General features: G+C 42.5%; 1 protein-coding gene across 1 annotated transcript in view; it reads left to right on the top strand.

The window, feature by feature from the left end:
- Positions 1 to 16,626, top strand: part of LOC118430188 (metabotropic glutamate receptor 3-like) — a 44,361-nt gene that overhangs the window by 21,236 nt on the left and 6,499 nt on the right. Inside the window, exons 2-5 of the mRNA XM_035840897.1 lie at positions 4,474 to 4,560; positions 8,446 to 8,674; positions 9,414 to 9,541; positions 16,091 to 16,507. Coding sequence (XP_035696790.1) covers positions 4,474 to 4,560; positions 8,446 to 8,674; positions 9,414 to 9,541; positions 16,091 to 16,507 — 861 coding nt within the window. The remainder of the gene's footprint in view (positions 1 to 4,473; positions 4,561 to 8,445; positions 8,675 to 9,413; positions 9,542 to 16,090; positions 16,508 to 16,626) is intronic.

The raw sequence follows: 16,626 nt of genomic DNA on the forward strand, positions 1-16,626 counted from the left end.
AGCAGTAGGTTTTATGAATGATATCTTCCGCAGACTCCAGAACGCAAGGGAGCGAAAGAACATGAAAAGTAAGAGCACGAAGTAGTGGTGCGTACCTAAACTCATATTCAGGTTCAGGTCCGGATTCAGGTCCAGCAGTTCAGGTCCGGACTTTAAGTCCGGACCTGAAACCGTTATTGCATATTATGTGCACTAGAAAATTGCATGTTAGCATGAATTGAAATGCAATGTGAAAGATACATGCAAATTATATACAACCAGTGTAAACATGAAAAGTTTTTTGTCCAATTTTCTCCAGTGCAAATTTCACTGTCTATTCGAAGGTTTTAAATGGTTTAGAACAAAAAAGGGAATATAAGTGACAGATTGCTTTTTGCAAGTCCGGACTTGGCTCCGGACGTTTGATTTTTTTTGTTTTGGACTTGGACCTAAAAATCTTTAAAATTCTGTATGCTAGATAGAAGTGCACAGCGTGACACAAACCTGGCAACTACACCCGTGAAACACCGAGATATGTGTATTCCATGCCCTTCCGCACAATATTTCATTCTGTGTATTGATCTAGCTTTGGTTATGATGCACAGTGTCAAGACCAAATATCGGCATGTCACAACATTTGAAAATAAATTGTTATCCTTCACACGGCACTCCCTTTCCTCGATAATGGCTCGAGCAGGTGTCCGTTAAATAGGCGTGGAAGGAATACTGTAAATGCATTTAAGTTCGCGGGGATTTAATTTCGCGGTAGCGGTAAAAAGGACTTTTCGCGATGGTTTTGATTTCACGGTAGCACCAAGCACCGGAGTATCTTAATGCCCTGGAAAAATGTTCAGGGTGGTTTTAAATTCGCAGTGAAATGGCCGACGCGAAAAGCGCGAACATAAATCCACCGCGAACATTTCTGCATTTACAGTACGCTGTGAGACCCCGAGACAAGTACGTTTTTTCAAGATTAGGAAACCTTGGCACACGTCTATGTTTAGTATTCCTTCAACACTACACCGATCCCCCCTATGACATATTTTAGTCTGCCAAAGTCGAAGTCTGCCACAGAAGAATATGGAAACCGTTATTTTCAATTTTATATTTTGGCACATTGCCCGTGCTATCACGCTAACGTTGAGGGTGCCCTCTATTGATTATTTCCAAGAAGGACTAGCCGTAATCTGGCCGATTTATTGTTAATCATGAACCTATTTTTGTCCTGGCACTTACTCTAGAGAAGCTTCGTTGCAAAAGTGCGTAGCAAAGTCCTAATATTACTGGCATTGTTTCAGCATATCCAGAAGTATCATATTACTCTTTTACACCTGGTCTCTATCGGCTAAAATATGAGGGGTGGGTGAGCAATAAGTTCTGTACCTTAGTCAGGAAAATGGTGCACAACTAAATTTTTGAGGTGAAATCAAAACCCTTTTCAAGCATTTATGAAAATTCAAATAATTTCGATTTCGACTTTAAAGGCCGGCGGCATCTATTAACGTTAGGGAGAGAGGGAATAACTAGCTCTGCCGAAAGTAAGATGCCCACACCTTTTTATTCTAAATTTTAGTTGAAATACGAAGGGAATCCTCATAAAACATCTTGAAAATATCTTCTTACATCTTATAGCATGAGGAACTCGATCTACACAGCTTTGACCACAGCTCGCCCATACTCTATTCTCAAAAGGACGTCGATTGAAAAGTAATGACCACTTCGATTTGATATTACGCGGAGATCGATAAAGACTTCATACTTTAGAACCATGCCCCGAAATTTAGTTCTGCACCTAATTCCTTGATGAGGCCCAGAATATATTGATCGTCCTCTCCTATCATGGCTTACTACGCATTGAAATTATCCACACTCCATAATTCATCTGCTGCCCACTCTAGCAAATGGCCTGTTCCAGTTTTATTACCTAGTAATGGCCAAAAGCATCTGCTTGACCTTTGTTACAGCCTTAGTTATTGTACTCATATTGTATCTGGACTGCCATTAGCGTTTTATGACAGACTGGGGGACTTTTATTGCCCCTCTTCCTTATCTAGTTTGGTGTACTTAAACTGGTCTGCATGCATGGGAGTCCTTACTAAATGTAATCGGTGCCTCCTGTCTGAAAGGGCTCTAGTAATGGATACTAAAGTTACGAAAGACAGAATGGTATTGAAAATATTGCATGAGTATTATTGTATGGTCACGAGGCTGAATATAGCCCCCGGCATTGTCAATCTAATTAGCTAAGCAAAACATGACATAACGTTACGTGTGTATATATGAAAACAGATATCTTTTTATCAAGCTGCCTAGAAATGAATTTTATTGCAATGTTGATGTTCACCTTGCAGTGTCTATGTCAGCAAATATTCTTTCTGTGGTATATGTGTAAAGTGAGCAGTTGCTAGCACTTCCACTTTACGAGATTCTCTGTACACAAGGTTGTCATCTTATACACAAGGGTTTATCTCGATGGACCTGAAGTGCAAATTCAAATACATCATGACATGTGACAATCCCTGCATGACAGATATAGGAAAATTTATCAAAGAAGGTTTAGACATTAGGAATTCCTCCAATGATTGTAAAAGCCTCCAATAACTGTAAGAAATTTATCCCATACTACAACTTGTGTATTAGTTAGATAAGCGTTAAGTTATAGAATTGTAGCTATGTAGATGCCATACTTTGTACCCCGTACAATTGTTGTGCAATAAAACTATATGTAAAACCATATGTATTCTTGAGGCACCTTCTAGATCATGGTACCCCCTTCTTACCTCCATTTTGAAAGGCAGATGCAACCCCAACCGAGATGCACATCCCAGTATTTGAACAGTGTCTTCGAGTTAGCAATCAATTCGAGTTCAACTTCGAGGCTGCTACCAGTTGAGCTACAGGACATCCCTACTTTGTTGTAATGGTAGCTCCCCAAACGTAGAGATAAGCAAACACATGACGAAATTCGATTTTGAGAATACGGTAAGAGATCAAGATGAACTTGATGGATAAGGTCCTGATACTGAGCGTCCAAGACGGATATCAGAGTTTAGATTTGACTCTAATGACCTCTCAATACGTTTGATCTATGATCTACTGCCCTTCTCAGGATCGGTGACAGCATAAGCTTGTATCTCACTGGCCATGGGCTATGGCCCTTGGTGACAATTTATTACGGTAACTTTTTTCAACTTTTTGGGGCAGCTCTCCCTTGTCAAAGACGTGCGATACACGGGTAAATAAATCCATATGACTTTTAAAAAATGGTATCACCCTGAATGTCACATCCCAAGTTTCGGCCTCAAAGTAGCTGCTAGATATGTAAAAATTGCACTAAATCACCTCACCTCACTAAATAACCAAAAATTTACAATTGCTGATTGGATTCATAGAAAAAAATCGCAGTGATCGCGGCTTTTGCAAGAATGCGACATTTTCCCAATTGCAGTTATGCCAATTGCAAGTTCTTAACATATGTCACTATTCCAGATGGAAAACTTGCGTCTCTTAGCGTATGTTCTTCGCAAACCGGTACCAACAAGCGTAGCCCAGTGAGATTACCGGCCTCACGTGGCTGCATGCTTGCAACACTTGTTTTATCTGGCTAAGACCGGTACTAACCGGTCCATCGACTGTCATTTAATTTTCCTCGATACGGCGCCATGCTCAGGGATCGGTCATAAAGAGTATGTCACGAACGAATAGGATAACAGGCACGATCCCCGGCCAAGTTTTACAGCTTTTAGTCCAAGGTAATAAATTCTCATCGTTTGATATCAAATCAAACAAACGTTGGTGGTAGTAAAACGCTTTAGTGCCATCATGCTATTATAGCCGCCGGCGTTTGTGTAATGATGTTTCTACGACTTGCTCCTTTTGCAACCTTACGGTCAAAATCTTATGGAAGTGATAAAACAGATTTTTAACCACCATATAAGCCAAGAACCAGGCATGTTTTGTTCTTGAATTGAAAATCATAGTCAAAGAATGGACGTATATCTATCATTCTTAGGATGAAGACGACTTTCTAAATTCCTGTGATCGTCTCGTCTAAGGTCTGAAGACACTGGTCGTGGCTAAGATGATCTAATGAGAAAAACAATAAGGAAAAGTTGCCAGTTACTTTTTGATTTTTATTCTTTATTTTCATTGTTCCTGTTCACTTTGTAGTACCCAATGCTATCAGTCGGTAGGTTTTCCGTAACGGTTGTTGTTTAGATAGCAGGGAAATATTTCCATCTAGCCTTTCCCATTTAACATGCCTGAGGCACAATCCCAATTTTATGTCCCTTCCGAAAGACGACCGTAGCCCCAACCAAGATGCTCTTTACAGGATTTAAACCGGGTCTCTAAGTTCCCCACAAATGGGAGTCAAGAAGCTCAACTGTGACGCTGATACCAATTGAGCCATACACAGGGACATCCCAAATTATTGGCACTACCCTACTATGTATTGCTTATATGGCTATACTTACGTAACATTCTTATTTTCAGATCAGCTACTGGTCCACCAGCCCTGAGCTGAGCATTAAGAAACGGTTCCCCTACTTTTCAAGGACTGTGCCATCCGACGAATTTCAGGTGAGAAAGAAATTCAACCCGTACACAAATAGAAGTACCCTAGATTTATGAAATTATGATCAAATTAGAAATCTAGATGTTGTTCTTGGATTCGTTCGAATGATTCAGATTGTTACACGCTACAACAACAAAAGTTTTGTTCAGACTTTTAAACGACATCCGCCATTTTCATCAGCTCAGAAAGTGTTGTCTCGTGACCTGAAGGTCAAAGGTCACTCAGGTCACTTGACACGAGAACGTTGTAGGTGAGAGGAGAAATCGGTCAGACGGGAGCCATTCCTCCTCTTCCTCCTCCTCCTCCACCTCCCATTGGCTCCCGTCTGTTCACGGCACACGGGAGCCAATCCTCCTCCTCCTCCTCGCAAAAATGGACGATCGCATTGCATCGGCCGGGGTGATAAGGTTGATTAAAACTGCTAATTATGCAAAAATGTAAACATGTGGCACTCTGAGATACATTAGTAGCAGTGCTTTTTAGCATAGCAGCGCGTTTTGACACGTTGTATATATTTTTGTGTTGTTTTGTCAGGGAACTTCTTAGTTTATCGTTCGGTTATGGTTGCTCTGTCTGCAAAACAAGCTTTCTGATGAGGCACATTACAACTTCACCCAGTGTTTCTGAATCCGACTTCTATCAAAATGGATCGGGTAGCTGGTTGCTGGGATGTTTTTTCGTTTAAATTATGGTCCAGGTAAGAAACGTTTAGCTTACAAGTGGATGTCGTGTGACACTTCTGTATCTAGGGTATAAAACCATGGAATGTTATGTAGAAATTAAGAGGGGCGAGTAAGAACAGAAAGAAACAAACATGCCGATACCCGGGATCGAACCCGGGTCGGCAGATTACAAATCCAACGTGAAAACCACAACACCATAAGCTCTAGAGCCACTGGCGTGGTCAGTCTGGCAGCTCTTAAACCCCACAGTTACAGTTATTTCAATAATGTTGCTCCAAATAAGACACAATATAAGTGTATGTAGTGTGTTTAAATATTACCTCTATTAAGAAACACCTTACACGTAGGTGTGTTTTCTTTGAGAAGGGCCAGGTGAGACATTCTAAAGGTGAAATTGGTGTGTGTTTCTTTGCCTAGGGCCCAGGTGGGACATTGTGCAGGTGAGATAGTTCTGTTTACTTTGACTAGGGGTCAGGTGAGACATTGTACAAGTGACATAGGTTTGTTTACTTTCAATAGGGATCAGGTGGGATATTGTACAGGTGAGATAGGTGTGTTTACTTTGAATAGGGGCCAGGTGGGACATTGTACAGGTGAGATAGGTGTGTTTGCTTTACCCAGGGGCCAGGTGAGACATTGTACAGGTGGAAAGGTGTGTTTAGATAGCCTAGGGGCCAGGTGAGACATTGTACAGGTGAGATAGGTGTGTTTACTGTGCCTAGGGGCCAGGTGGGACATTGTACAGGTGAGATAGGTGTGTTTACTTTGCCTAGGGACCAGGTGGGACATTGTACAGGTGAGATAGGTGTGTTTACTTTGCACAGTAAACACACCTATCTTACCTGTACAATGTCTCACCTGGCCCCTAGGCTATGTAAACACACTTATCCACCTGTACCTGTCGTGTCAGGGCAGACGGTGCTTGAAGTGAATGACCGCGCTTCGACCCCTGGTGAAGACCCGTCCCACGGGATGTCGTAAATTTTCCCGTGGAGGAGAAAAACCGTCTGAGGGATTTCAGTTTACCCAAAGAGGTTCTTTGTTTACCAGCACAGCGGTCCGTCTGAATTTATGATGTCCCACCGATGGACAAGAATGGATATATTTGTCGAACCGTCAAAATTTCAAGTTATAATGTATAAAAAACATTTAAAAGAAAGTCTCTTTATTTATTTATCTATTTATTCATTTCAATACAGGTGGGTAGCCTCTTACAACTCTTCTAATCTATCTGTGGATATTACATAACTTAAATCATTGGAAAAGGTTACAGTAAGTCTTTATATTGAATGAATGAAGACATTTATATTGAACAAACTATTGATAGGTCAATATAACATAGATATTGATAAACACAGAGATACCAGGTTACTTTTCATTCACAACCTGCTTCCCAGCAAAATAAAAGGCAGATACACATCACCGGACAAAATTCTAAGTAAGGAGGAGGCGGATACCTCACATTATTGGCCGCTATTCCACGTGCTAAAATTACGCAAGTAGTCAATGTGCATTGTGTTAATTAACTAGTCCCTTACGATCAAGATCATGTGGGGAGTATAACGTCAACGCTCAGAGGAGCTTTCTTGTTTCTTGGCAAAGGAAGTAAATTAAGAAGAAATACATTGAATCAGGGTAGCGAAAGAGTTGTTTTGTTGCGAGGAGGAGGAGGAGGATTGGCTCCCGTGTGACCAGAACAGCCGGGAGCCAATGGGAGGAGGAGGAGCGAGGAGGAGTGGCTCCCGTGTGCAAAAATCGTGAGAGGAGTGTGGTGCGTCATTTGGTACTTTGATACGTCGTTCATATACGCGTGCAAGACACACGTCACATGCTTTGATTTGTGAGTATTTCGTCATCTAATGCATCTCACGAAAATGGTTTATTTCTCTGGTAAGCAAAGCAACAACGCCATGCCACTTGAGAAAACCTAATGGCTCTATTATTTCACAATACGAGCCACTCCTATGTACTAGTAGCCCTAGTGAAAGCATCGCCTAATGGAATAGCATGTACACTTTGATGGGTAGGTTTTTTTTTACAATTCTATGGTCCTGGAACCCACTGAAAATCAGTGCTACGACACTGAAATGGGCCATCCTGGTTAAATAAACAGACAAGAAACAAATGGTCAACAAACAAACAAACAAAAAATCTGACAGTGTAAACAAGACTTCACATGTCTACGAAATATTTATCAATTCATTCGGTGAATTTCCTTCATTATTTTTGTGAATTTGAGGCTAAGCCAACCTTTCCATCCTGTCAATCTTCAGTTACACCGTCATCTGCTTTCAATTACATCCTGTCCCTCACTGCACAATATCCAAATAAATTTCAAAACGTACAAAAGTAAACACATAGACGAAAACAATACGTCCGTTTTCGGTAATGATAACCTTAATACTAAATATTGATATTGAAATTATTAGAAATACGCTTTTTAGAAATATAGAAAGTAGAATCCGTCACTTTAGACATATGAGTAGCACCGACAGATTCATATCTTTCATGCGTTTAGACAAACCGACTATTGCGAAACCCAAACAGTCCTACATTTTCACTATTACCAACAAACGAGAAGAAGCCGAACTTCTGTGTTAGCCTTAATCACGATCTGTGATTTGTTTTTTTGTGTGACCTGTGCTCGGTTGGGCAAAATGTAAAAGGAAGGCCTTCATTCATTCCTTTGTTAATTCAAGTCACAACAATTATTATTATAACGTCCTTTTTTATTTATTCACTTATCTTTCAGGGTAGTCCCTACAGTTAAAAAAACTGATTTCCAAGGGAGCCCATATCAATCAACTTAAACATAACAATAATCGTATAAAATGAAACGTGACTAATCAAACATAAGGGTAATAACTTGACTATGATTAACTCAACATAACAATAACAACTCAAAGTTATCAATTACAAAAACTCATCACAAAAATAATCATATGAATGGAACAGAACAAAACAGTGAATAGATAAACGAAATCAAGCTTAGTTTCAAACAAGAGCACAAGATCATATTTCCTAGTCATCTTATCACACCACTTCATACAACACACTAATCCGTCAAATCCAAATGGCGCCACCCTTCCCATCATACACCGCAAAACAAAATGGCGGCGCCCATAAAATGCCAACAAAACAGAATAGGTTTTGCTATCGCAAACCTGTAAAAATGCTGTCATTGATCGGATGATGAACTTTTTCCAGGCCAGAGCCATTATGGACATAGTGACCACCTTCAACTGGACCTACATCTCCGTAGTTTATGAGGACTCCAACTACGGACAACAGGGCCTGTCGCAGCTGAAGGCGGAGGCTGAGAGAAGAGGCATCTGTATCTACTTGGCATTGAAGTTCCCCCGAGATTCGCAGATGGCCAGTAGCGAATGTTTCAACGACATTATGAAAGATCTTGGGAGCAAAGACACTGTGAGAGGTAGGACAACATGCTCAACATTTATATAAAATGATTCAAGGGGAAACTGTACTTTCTGGTAGTAAATTCACACAAGTAAAAATCCACATAAAATCAAGTGCATGCTCAAAAATCATATTCAATGACTGAAGGAAAAGCTGTGCTTTCTTGTAGTAATTTTACTCAGATGAAAATTAACACAAATGTTTAAGTGCATTCCACACCATAAATTGTCAAAGTGTGGTGCCCATCTCATTTTCTTGAAACCAAGGGCCACCGATGGATGCGTGGTCACTACAGCAGGGGGCTAGCCCACTGTACCAACAGTTGTGTCTGTGTCCAACTCCCATACTCTTTCTTAGCCGAATGCTAACAATGGTAATCGAAGAAAGAAGCGTGTGGATTATTTATGGTTATAACAGATTGATACAACAAGTATGTTGTGATTCTTTGATGTCTTGGTGCTTGGTTACATGAATCTAACGACGCAATTACGATATCTTTAGTGATCTGACTACAAACTTTATTCTGACTGCCATGTGAGCCTGCCAGCGAAGTAAAACAAACTGGATAAAAGTGATACAAGTTGCTAAGATCACAGTTAATGAGCCTGATGGCGAAGTAGTACAAGCTGGTGGCGATTGAATATTCCTAGTGAACAAGTAGTGCGAATGTCATTTTCGTCTATCTTGACTATGTAACGTTAACTAAGTATGTAACATAGTTGTTGGTTATGAAAACGTTTGTCTGTTTGGTTCAGTGGTGATAGTGTACGGCACAGACCAGGATGCTGCTGAGCTGATGCGGGCCGCCAAGAGAGCTAACACCGCGGGGCGGTACGTGTGGATAGGCAGTGATGGCTGGAGCAGTCGGCAGTCCCCCGCACAGGTAAAAATCCCCTACCTTGACCCAGCTTCGAAGGTAGCAGAACACAGTTTTCGGCCTATGGGGATTTCTATAGTTAAGGGCCTCAAGGTGACTAGCTTCGACGCAATGAAAAATATAGTAGGGTGCACTTTTGGAATACCAAAATCGGATATGTTTGAGTTGAAGGTACAAGCCACAATATATTAAAAAACAAAAAAATACTGTCGGCGTATCGTCTTCTCACGCCCTCTTTGAAATGCCCCTCTGCGGAGGTCACAGAACTGCAGCCGGCTCACGCTAGAAAGGCAGTTGCGTAATGGAGCGCATTTATACACAAAATAGAAAACTTTCACAATCCAAACCATGCAGTCTCAGAGTCGACACCTTCCGTGACCACGTAGCACAGGTTATATCTGGCTGCCCCTCAAATAAGGCTTTTTACCTCTCCTTCAACAAGTTTATCCGTACTATTTTATGTACCCGCGTCATACTCCCCGGGGTTCGCCCACTAATACTGTGTTCTGCTACCTTGAACGAACTTGACCTTGGATTTTTTTTCGTTCAGACAACAAAACTAGTAAAGATGTAAACTTCTGCCAATTAACTTTCCCCACTTTCAAGCGGTTGCTGAGATTTCGGCAACTTTATACTTTGGCACCTGCCACTAGGTAGGCCCCGTACAGGGCTTATAGAACGGGCCATTTAGTGGTCTCATTATCTGATCAAATTCACTATTCTGGTTGCTCTTTTCATTGAAACGGAGACAATCTGTGTCTGTTGTTACGTTAGGAGTGATTTAGGGTTAGATTCAAGGTTAGTTGCCGCAGAAAAGGGGGGGGGGGGTGCGGGTTTCGGGCCAAAGGCGCTTTCACACTAAGTCCCATAGTTAAGCATAGGGAAAGGCCCAAAGTGGCCGTTGCCATGGCAACGGCCGTCTGACGGTAGAACAAACAGGCTTATTTCAAGGGAGTCTACGCCAGGACCTGACATACCAAGCAACTTTGCCCAAATATAACGCTTTTGTCAGTTTTTGGCCAATACCCGTTGCGGTTGAACGAACTTGACCTTGGATTTTTTTTCGTTCAGACAACAAAACTAGTAAAGATGTAAACTTCTGCCAATTAACTTTCCCCACTTTCAAGCGGTTGCTGAGATTTCGGCAACTTTATACTTTGGCACCTGCCACTAGGTAGGCCCCGTACAGGGCTTATAGAACGGGCCATTTAGTGGTCTCATTATCTGATCAAATTCACTATTCTGGTTGCTCTTTTCATTGAAACGGAGACAATCTGTGTCTGTTGTTACGTTAGGAGTGATTTAGGGTTAGATTCAAGGTTAGTTGCCGCAGAAAAGGGGGGGGGGGTGCGGGTTTCGGGCCAAAGGCGCTTTCACACTAAGTCCCATAGTTAAGCATAGGGAAAGGCCCAAAGTGGCCGTTGCCATGGCAACGGCCGTCTGACGGTAGAACAAACAGGCTTATTTCAAGGGAGTCTACGCCAGGACCTGACATACCAAGCAACTTTGCCCAAATATAACGCTTTTGTCAGTTTTTGGCCAATACCCGTTGCGGTTGAAGGTAGCAGAACACAGTTTTCGGCCTATGGGGATTTCTATAGTTAAGGGCCTCAAGGTGACTAGCTTCGACGCAATGAAAAATATAGTAGGGTGCACTTTTGGAATACCAAAATCGGATATGTTTGAGTTGAAGGTACAAGCCACAATATATTAAAAAACAAAAAAATACTGTCGGCGTATCGTCTTCTCACGCCCTCTTTGAAATGCCCCTCTGCGGAGGTCACAGAACTGCAGCCGGCTCACGCTAGAAAGGCAGTTGCGTAATGGAGCGCATTTATACACAAAATAGAAAACTTTCACAATCCAAACCATGCAGTCTCAGAGTCGACACCTTCCGTGACCACGTAGCACAGGTTATATCTGGCTGCCCCTCAAATAAGGCTTTTTACCTCTCCTTCAACAAGTTTATCCGTACTATTTTATGTACCCGCGTCATACTCCCCGGGGTTCGCCCACTAATACTGTGTTCTGCTACCTTGAACGAACTTGACCTTGGATTTTTTTTCGTTCAGACAACAAAACTAGTAAAGATGTAAACTTCTGCCAATTAACTTTCCCCACTTTCAAGCGGTTGCTGAGATTTCGGCAACTTTATACTTTGGCACCTGCCACTAGGTAGGCCCCGTACAGGGCTTATAGAACGGGCCATTTAGTGGTCTCATTATCTGATCAAATTCACTATTCTGGTTGCTCTTTTCATTGAAACGGAGACAATCTGTGTCTGTTGTTACGTTAGGAGTGATTTAGGGTTAGATTCAAGGTTAGTTGCCGCAGAAAAGGGGGGGGGGGGTGCGGGTTTCGGGCCAAAGGCGCTTTCACACTAAGTCCCATAGTTAAGCATAGGGAAAGGCCCAAAGTGGCCGTTGCCATGGCAACGGCCGTCTGACGGTAGAACAAACAGGCTTATTTCAAGGGAGTCTACGCCAGGACCTGACATACCAAGCAACTTTGCCCAAATATAACGCTTTTGTCAGTTTTTGGCCAATACCCGTTGCGGTTGAAGGTAGCAGAACACAGTTTTCGGCCTATGGGGATTTCTATAGTTAAGGGCCTCAAGGTGACTAGCTTCGACGCAATGAAAAATATAGTAGGGTGCACTTTTGGAATACCAAAATCGGATATGTTTGAGTTGAAGGTACAAGCCACAATATATTAAAAAACAAAAAAATACTGTCGGCGTATCGTCTTCTCACGCCCTCTTTGAAATGCCCCTCTGCGGAGGTCACAGAACTGCAGCCGGCTCACGCTAGAAAGGCAGTTGCGTAATGGAGCGCATTTATACACAAAATAGAAAACTTTCACAATCCAAACCATGCAGTCTCAGAGTCGACACCTTCCGTGACCACGTAGCACAGGTTATATCTGGCTGCCCCTCAAATAAGGCTTTTTACCTCTCCTTCAACAAGTTTATCCGTACTATTTTATGTACCCGCGTCATACTCCCCGGGGTTCGCCCACTAATACTGTGTTCTGCTACCTTGAACGAACTTGACCTTGGATTTTTTTTCGTTCAGACAACAAAACTAGTAAAGATGTAAACTTCTGCCAATTAACTTTCCCCACTTTCAAGCGGTTGCTGAGATTTCGGCAACTTTATACTTTGGCACCTGCCACTAGGTAGGCCCCGTACAGGGCTTATAGAACGGGCCATTTAGTGGTCTCATTATCTGATCAAATTCACTATTCTGGTTGCTCTTTTCATTGAAACGGAGACAATCTGTGTCTGTTGTTACGTTAGGAGTGATTTAGGGTTAGATTCAAGGTTAGTTGCCGCAGAAAAGGGGGGGGGGGGTGCGGGTTTCGGGCCAAAGGCGCTTTCACACTAAGTCCCATAGTTAAGCATAGGGAAAGGCCCAAAGTGGCCGTTGCCATGGCAACGGCCGTCTGACGGTAGAACAAACAGGCTTATTTCAAGGGAGTCTACGCCAGGACCTGACATACCAAGCAACTTTGCCCAAATATAACGCTTTTGTCAGTTTTTGGCCAATACCCGTTGCGGTTGAACGAACTTGACCTTGGATTTTTTTTCGTTCAGACAACAAAACTAGTAAAGATGTAAACTTCTGCCAATTAACTTTCCCCACTTTCAAGCGGTTGCTGAGATTTCGGCAACTTTATACTTTGGCACCTGCCACTAGGTAGGCCCCGTACAGGGCTTATAGAACGGGCCATTTAGTGGTCTCATTATCTGATCAAATTCACTATTCTGGTTGCTCTTTTCATTGAAACGGAGACAATCTGTGTCTGTTGTTACGTTAGGAGTGATTTAGGGTTAGATTCAAGGTTAGTTGCCGCAGAAAAGGGGGGGGGGGGTGCGGTTTTCGGGCCAAAGGCGCTTTCACACTAAGTCCCATAGTTAAGCATAGGGAAAGGCCCAAAGTGGCCGTTGCCATGGCAACGGCCGTCTGACGGTAGAACAAACAGGCTTATTTCAAGGGAGTCTACGCCAGGACCTGACATACCAAGCAACTTTGCCCAAATATAACGCTTTTGTCAGTTTTTGGCCAATACCCGTTGCGGTTGAACGAACTTGACCTTGGATTTTTTTTCGTTCAGACAACAAAACTAGTAAAGATGTAAACTTCTGCCAATTAACTTTCCCCACTTTCAAGCGGTTGCTGAGATTTCGGCAACTTTATACTTTGGCACCTGCCAATAGGTAGGCCCCGTACACGGGCTTATAGAACGGGCCATTTAGTGGTCTCATTATCTGATCAAATTCACTATTCTGGTTGCTTTTTTCATTGAAACGGAGACAATCTGTGTTTGTTGTTACGTTAGGAGTGATTTAGGGTTAGATTCAAGGTTAGTTGCCGCAGAAAAGGGGGGGGGGGGTGCGGGTTTCGGGCCAAAGGCGCTTTCACACTAAGTCCCATAGTTAAGCATAGGGAAAGGCCCAAAGTGGCCGTTGCCATGGCAACGGCCGTCTGACGGTAGAACAAACAGGCTTATTTCAAGGGAGTCTACGCCAGGACCTGTCTGACGGTAGAACAAACAGGCTTATTTCAAGGGAGTCTACGCCAGGACCTGACATACCAAGCAACTTTGCCCAAATATAACGCTTTTGTCAGTTTTTGGCCAATACCCGTTGCGGTTGAAGGTAGCAGAACACAGTTTTCGGCCTATGGGGATTTCTATAGTTAAGGGCCTCAAGGTGACTAGCTTCGACGCAATGAAAAATATAGTAGGGTGCACTTTTGGAATACCAAAATCGGATATGTTTGAGTTGAAGGTACAAGCCACAATATATTAAAAAACAAAAAAATACTGTCGGCGTATCGTCTTCTCACGCCCTCTTTGAAATGCCCCTCTGCGGAGGTCACAGAACTGCAGCCGGCTCACGCTAGAAAGGCAGTTGCGTAATGGAGCGCATTTATACACAAAATAGAAAACTGGCACAATCCAAACCATGCAGTCTCAGAGTCGACACCTTCCGTGACCACGTAGCACAGGTTATATCTGGCTGCCCCTCAAATAAGGCTTTTTACCTCTCCTTCAACAAGTTTATCCGTACTATTTTATGTACCCGCGTCATACTCCCCGGGGTTCGCCCACTAATACTGTGTTTTGCTACCTTCAAGCAGCCATTTCACAATAGATTTTATTCCAGATAAGGCGGCCATTTTGGGTCATCCGGGGTCACACACAAAAATGAGGCTGGAGTTGGGTAGCTATTAGTCTCTCGTTGAAAGCCTGTATAACAGCATTCACTGTTTGGTAAAAGCCATTTTCAGTGGTACGTTTCCCCCCCCCCCCCCCCCTCTAACATAAATACTGTGGAATATGTGCCTGCCATCTGTATGAAATACCATTTATGGTATTTGAACACGACTTCGGCTGAATTTTTTGTTCATTTTCTTATACAGTTTTTGATGGGAATACAAATATCACGGTGAATATCTAGACTATGCTCTATTGGTCAGGCTCCTAGAGGCTTAATAGCCAAACTTCTACGTTAGCAGAACTGGAAACGTCCTGTTCACTTATGCGTATGTGCTGACTCGGGCCAATTATTATCAGACTGTGTTATCAACAGTGTTATCATGGTGTTGGAGGCTGTGATGACGTCTTCATAGTGATATAAAGTCTTGAGCTCCCATTTGATGGATTTTCATAATGATTGAAATTTATGACCTGCTATTGGTGAGTTTAGAGGATTGGATCAGAATTGTATGTCCTCAAATTCTCGAAAAGGAAGCCTAATAAGCCCCTAACAGCAAAGGTGTCAGGCGGGACTAAAATTACTGTGAACTATCGTCATGGTAATATAGACTTTGTCCAATAAATGCCACATGTTCTTTAGCTACCTTACATCCCTTGATAACAAAGCTGCGTGAACGAACACACACTCTATCATCATTGCCCGAGACGTAGCCATATGGTGCCTTCAGCGAATTTCGATTTCTTGTTGGGTCAAACATGTTGACCGAGCATATTTTTCTCTGGTCCAATGCAGGCAAATGGTCAAATGCGATTATTGACAAAGCACCTCTTATATTTTCTAAGGGTTTGCAAACTCTTAGCAATCTTCTTGAAACGTGAATTCTTAATTTGTTTAGATATGCAAGATAAGAATAAGATTAACATTGGGTAATTTTCCATGGTCGTTGTGTACACAGGTACATTTCTGTTTTGAATTCGTTTTCTTACTCCTATATCTCTGTCTCAAATTTCACTGATTCGTGGACGAAATTCGATACTTGAGTCGACCACAGCTTGGGAATATTCTACGTCTTTTTGTCATTTCGGATGGTAACTTGTTACCAGTTGCCCGTGTATGAGGGATCTTCAGGTGTAAGCCTAAAACGTCAAACATTTGTACGTGAAAGAAACCAACACGCTTATCGTTAACAGAAAGGGAGACCCTGTGTGCTTGGCAAAAACTGCAAACCGTAGCGAAGCAGCATTCCACTACCACTCGCTACATGAAAAAAAAAAATCATGCTTCATCCCTGTTAAGGATACCTGTTTTACCTGTTTCACCATCTCTACCAGGGACAAGAGGATGAGCTGGAGGGTGCCATCACCATTCAGCCCATGGCACAGGAGATAGATGGCTTCGACGAGTACTTCGCGTCCCTGAACCCTGCCACCCACCGTCGAGACCCCTGGCTAACCGAACTGTGGGAGGAACACTTCCAGTGCAAGTGGCCAGGAAGCAGGCTCACCCCTTTTAACTACCACTTCGACAGCATCAACAAGACGTGTGACACCAACGTATCCATCAACGTTCACACAGGTTATAAACAGGACGGACAGCTGCAGTTCATAGTCAACGCGGTCCTGGCGTTTGCTCACGCACTGGACGACGTTCACAGGACGTACTGTAAGAATGTGAGCGGACTGTGTCAAGAGATGAAAAAGGTTACGGAAGAGAACTTCTTGAGTTTATCAGAAATGTTTCATTCACAGGTAAGCTCTTGTTTCTTATATTATTTTTAACTAGATATAAAAATCGATTTATTGTTTTTGGTGTGTCTGTCTATGTGGCTATTTTGTCTGTGGTTTCAGATATTCTTAGTTAGCATAAC

The sequence above is a fragment of the Branchiostoma floridae genome, chromosome 14, assembly GCF_000003815.2.
Source record: "Branchiostoma floridae strain S238N-H82 chromosome 14, Bfl_VNyyK, whole genome shotgun sequence".
NCBI lineage: Eukaryota > Metazoa > Chordata > Leptocardii > Amphioxiformes > Branchiostomatidae > Branchiostoma > Branchiostoma floridae.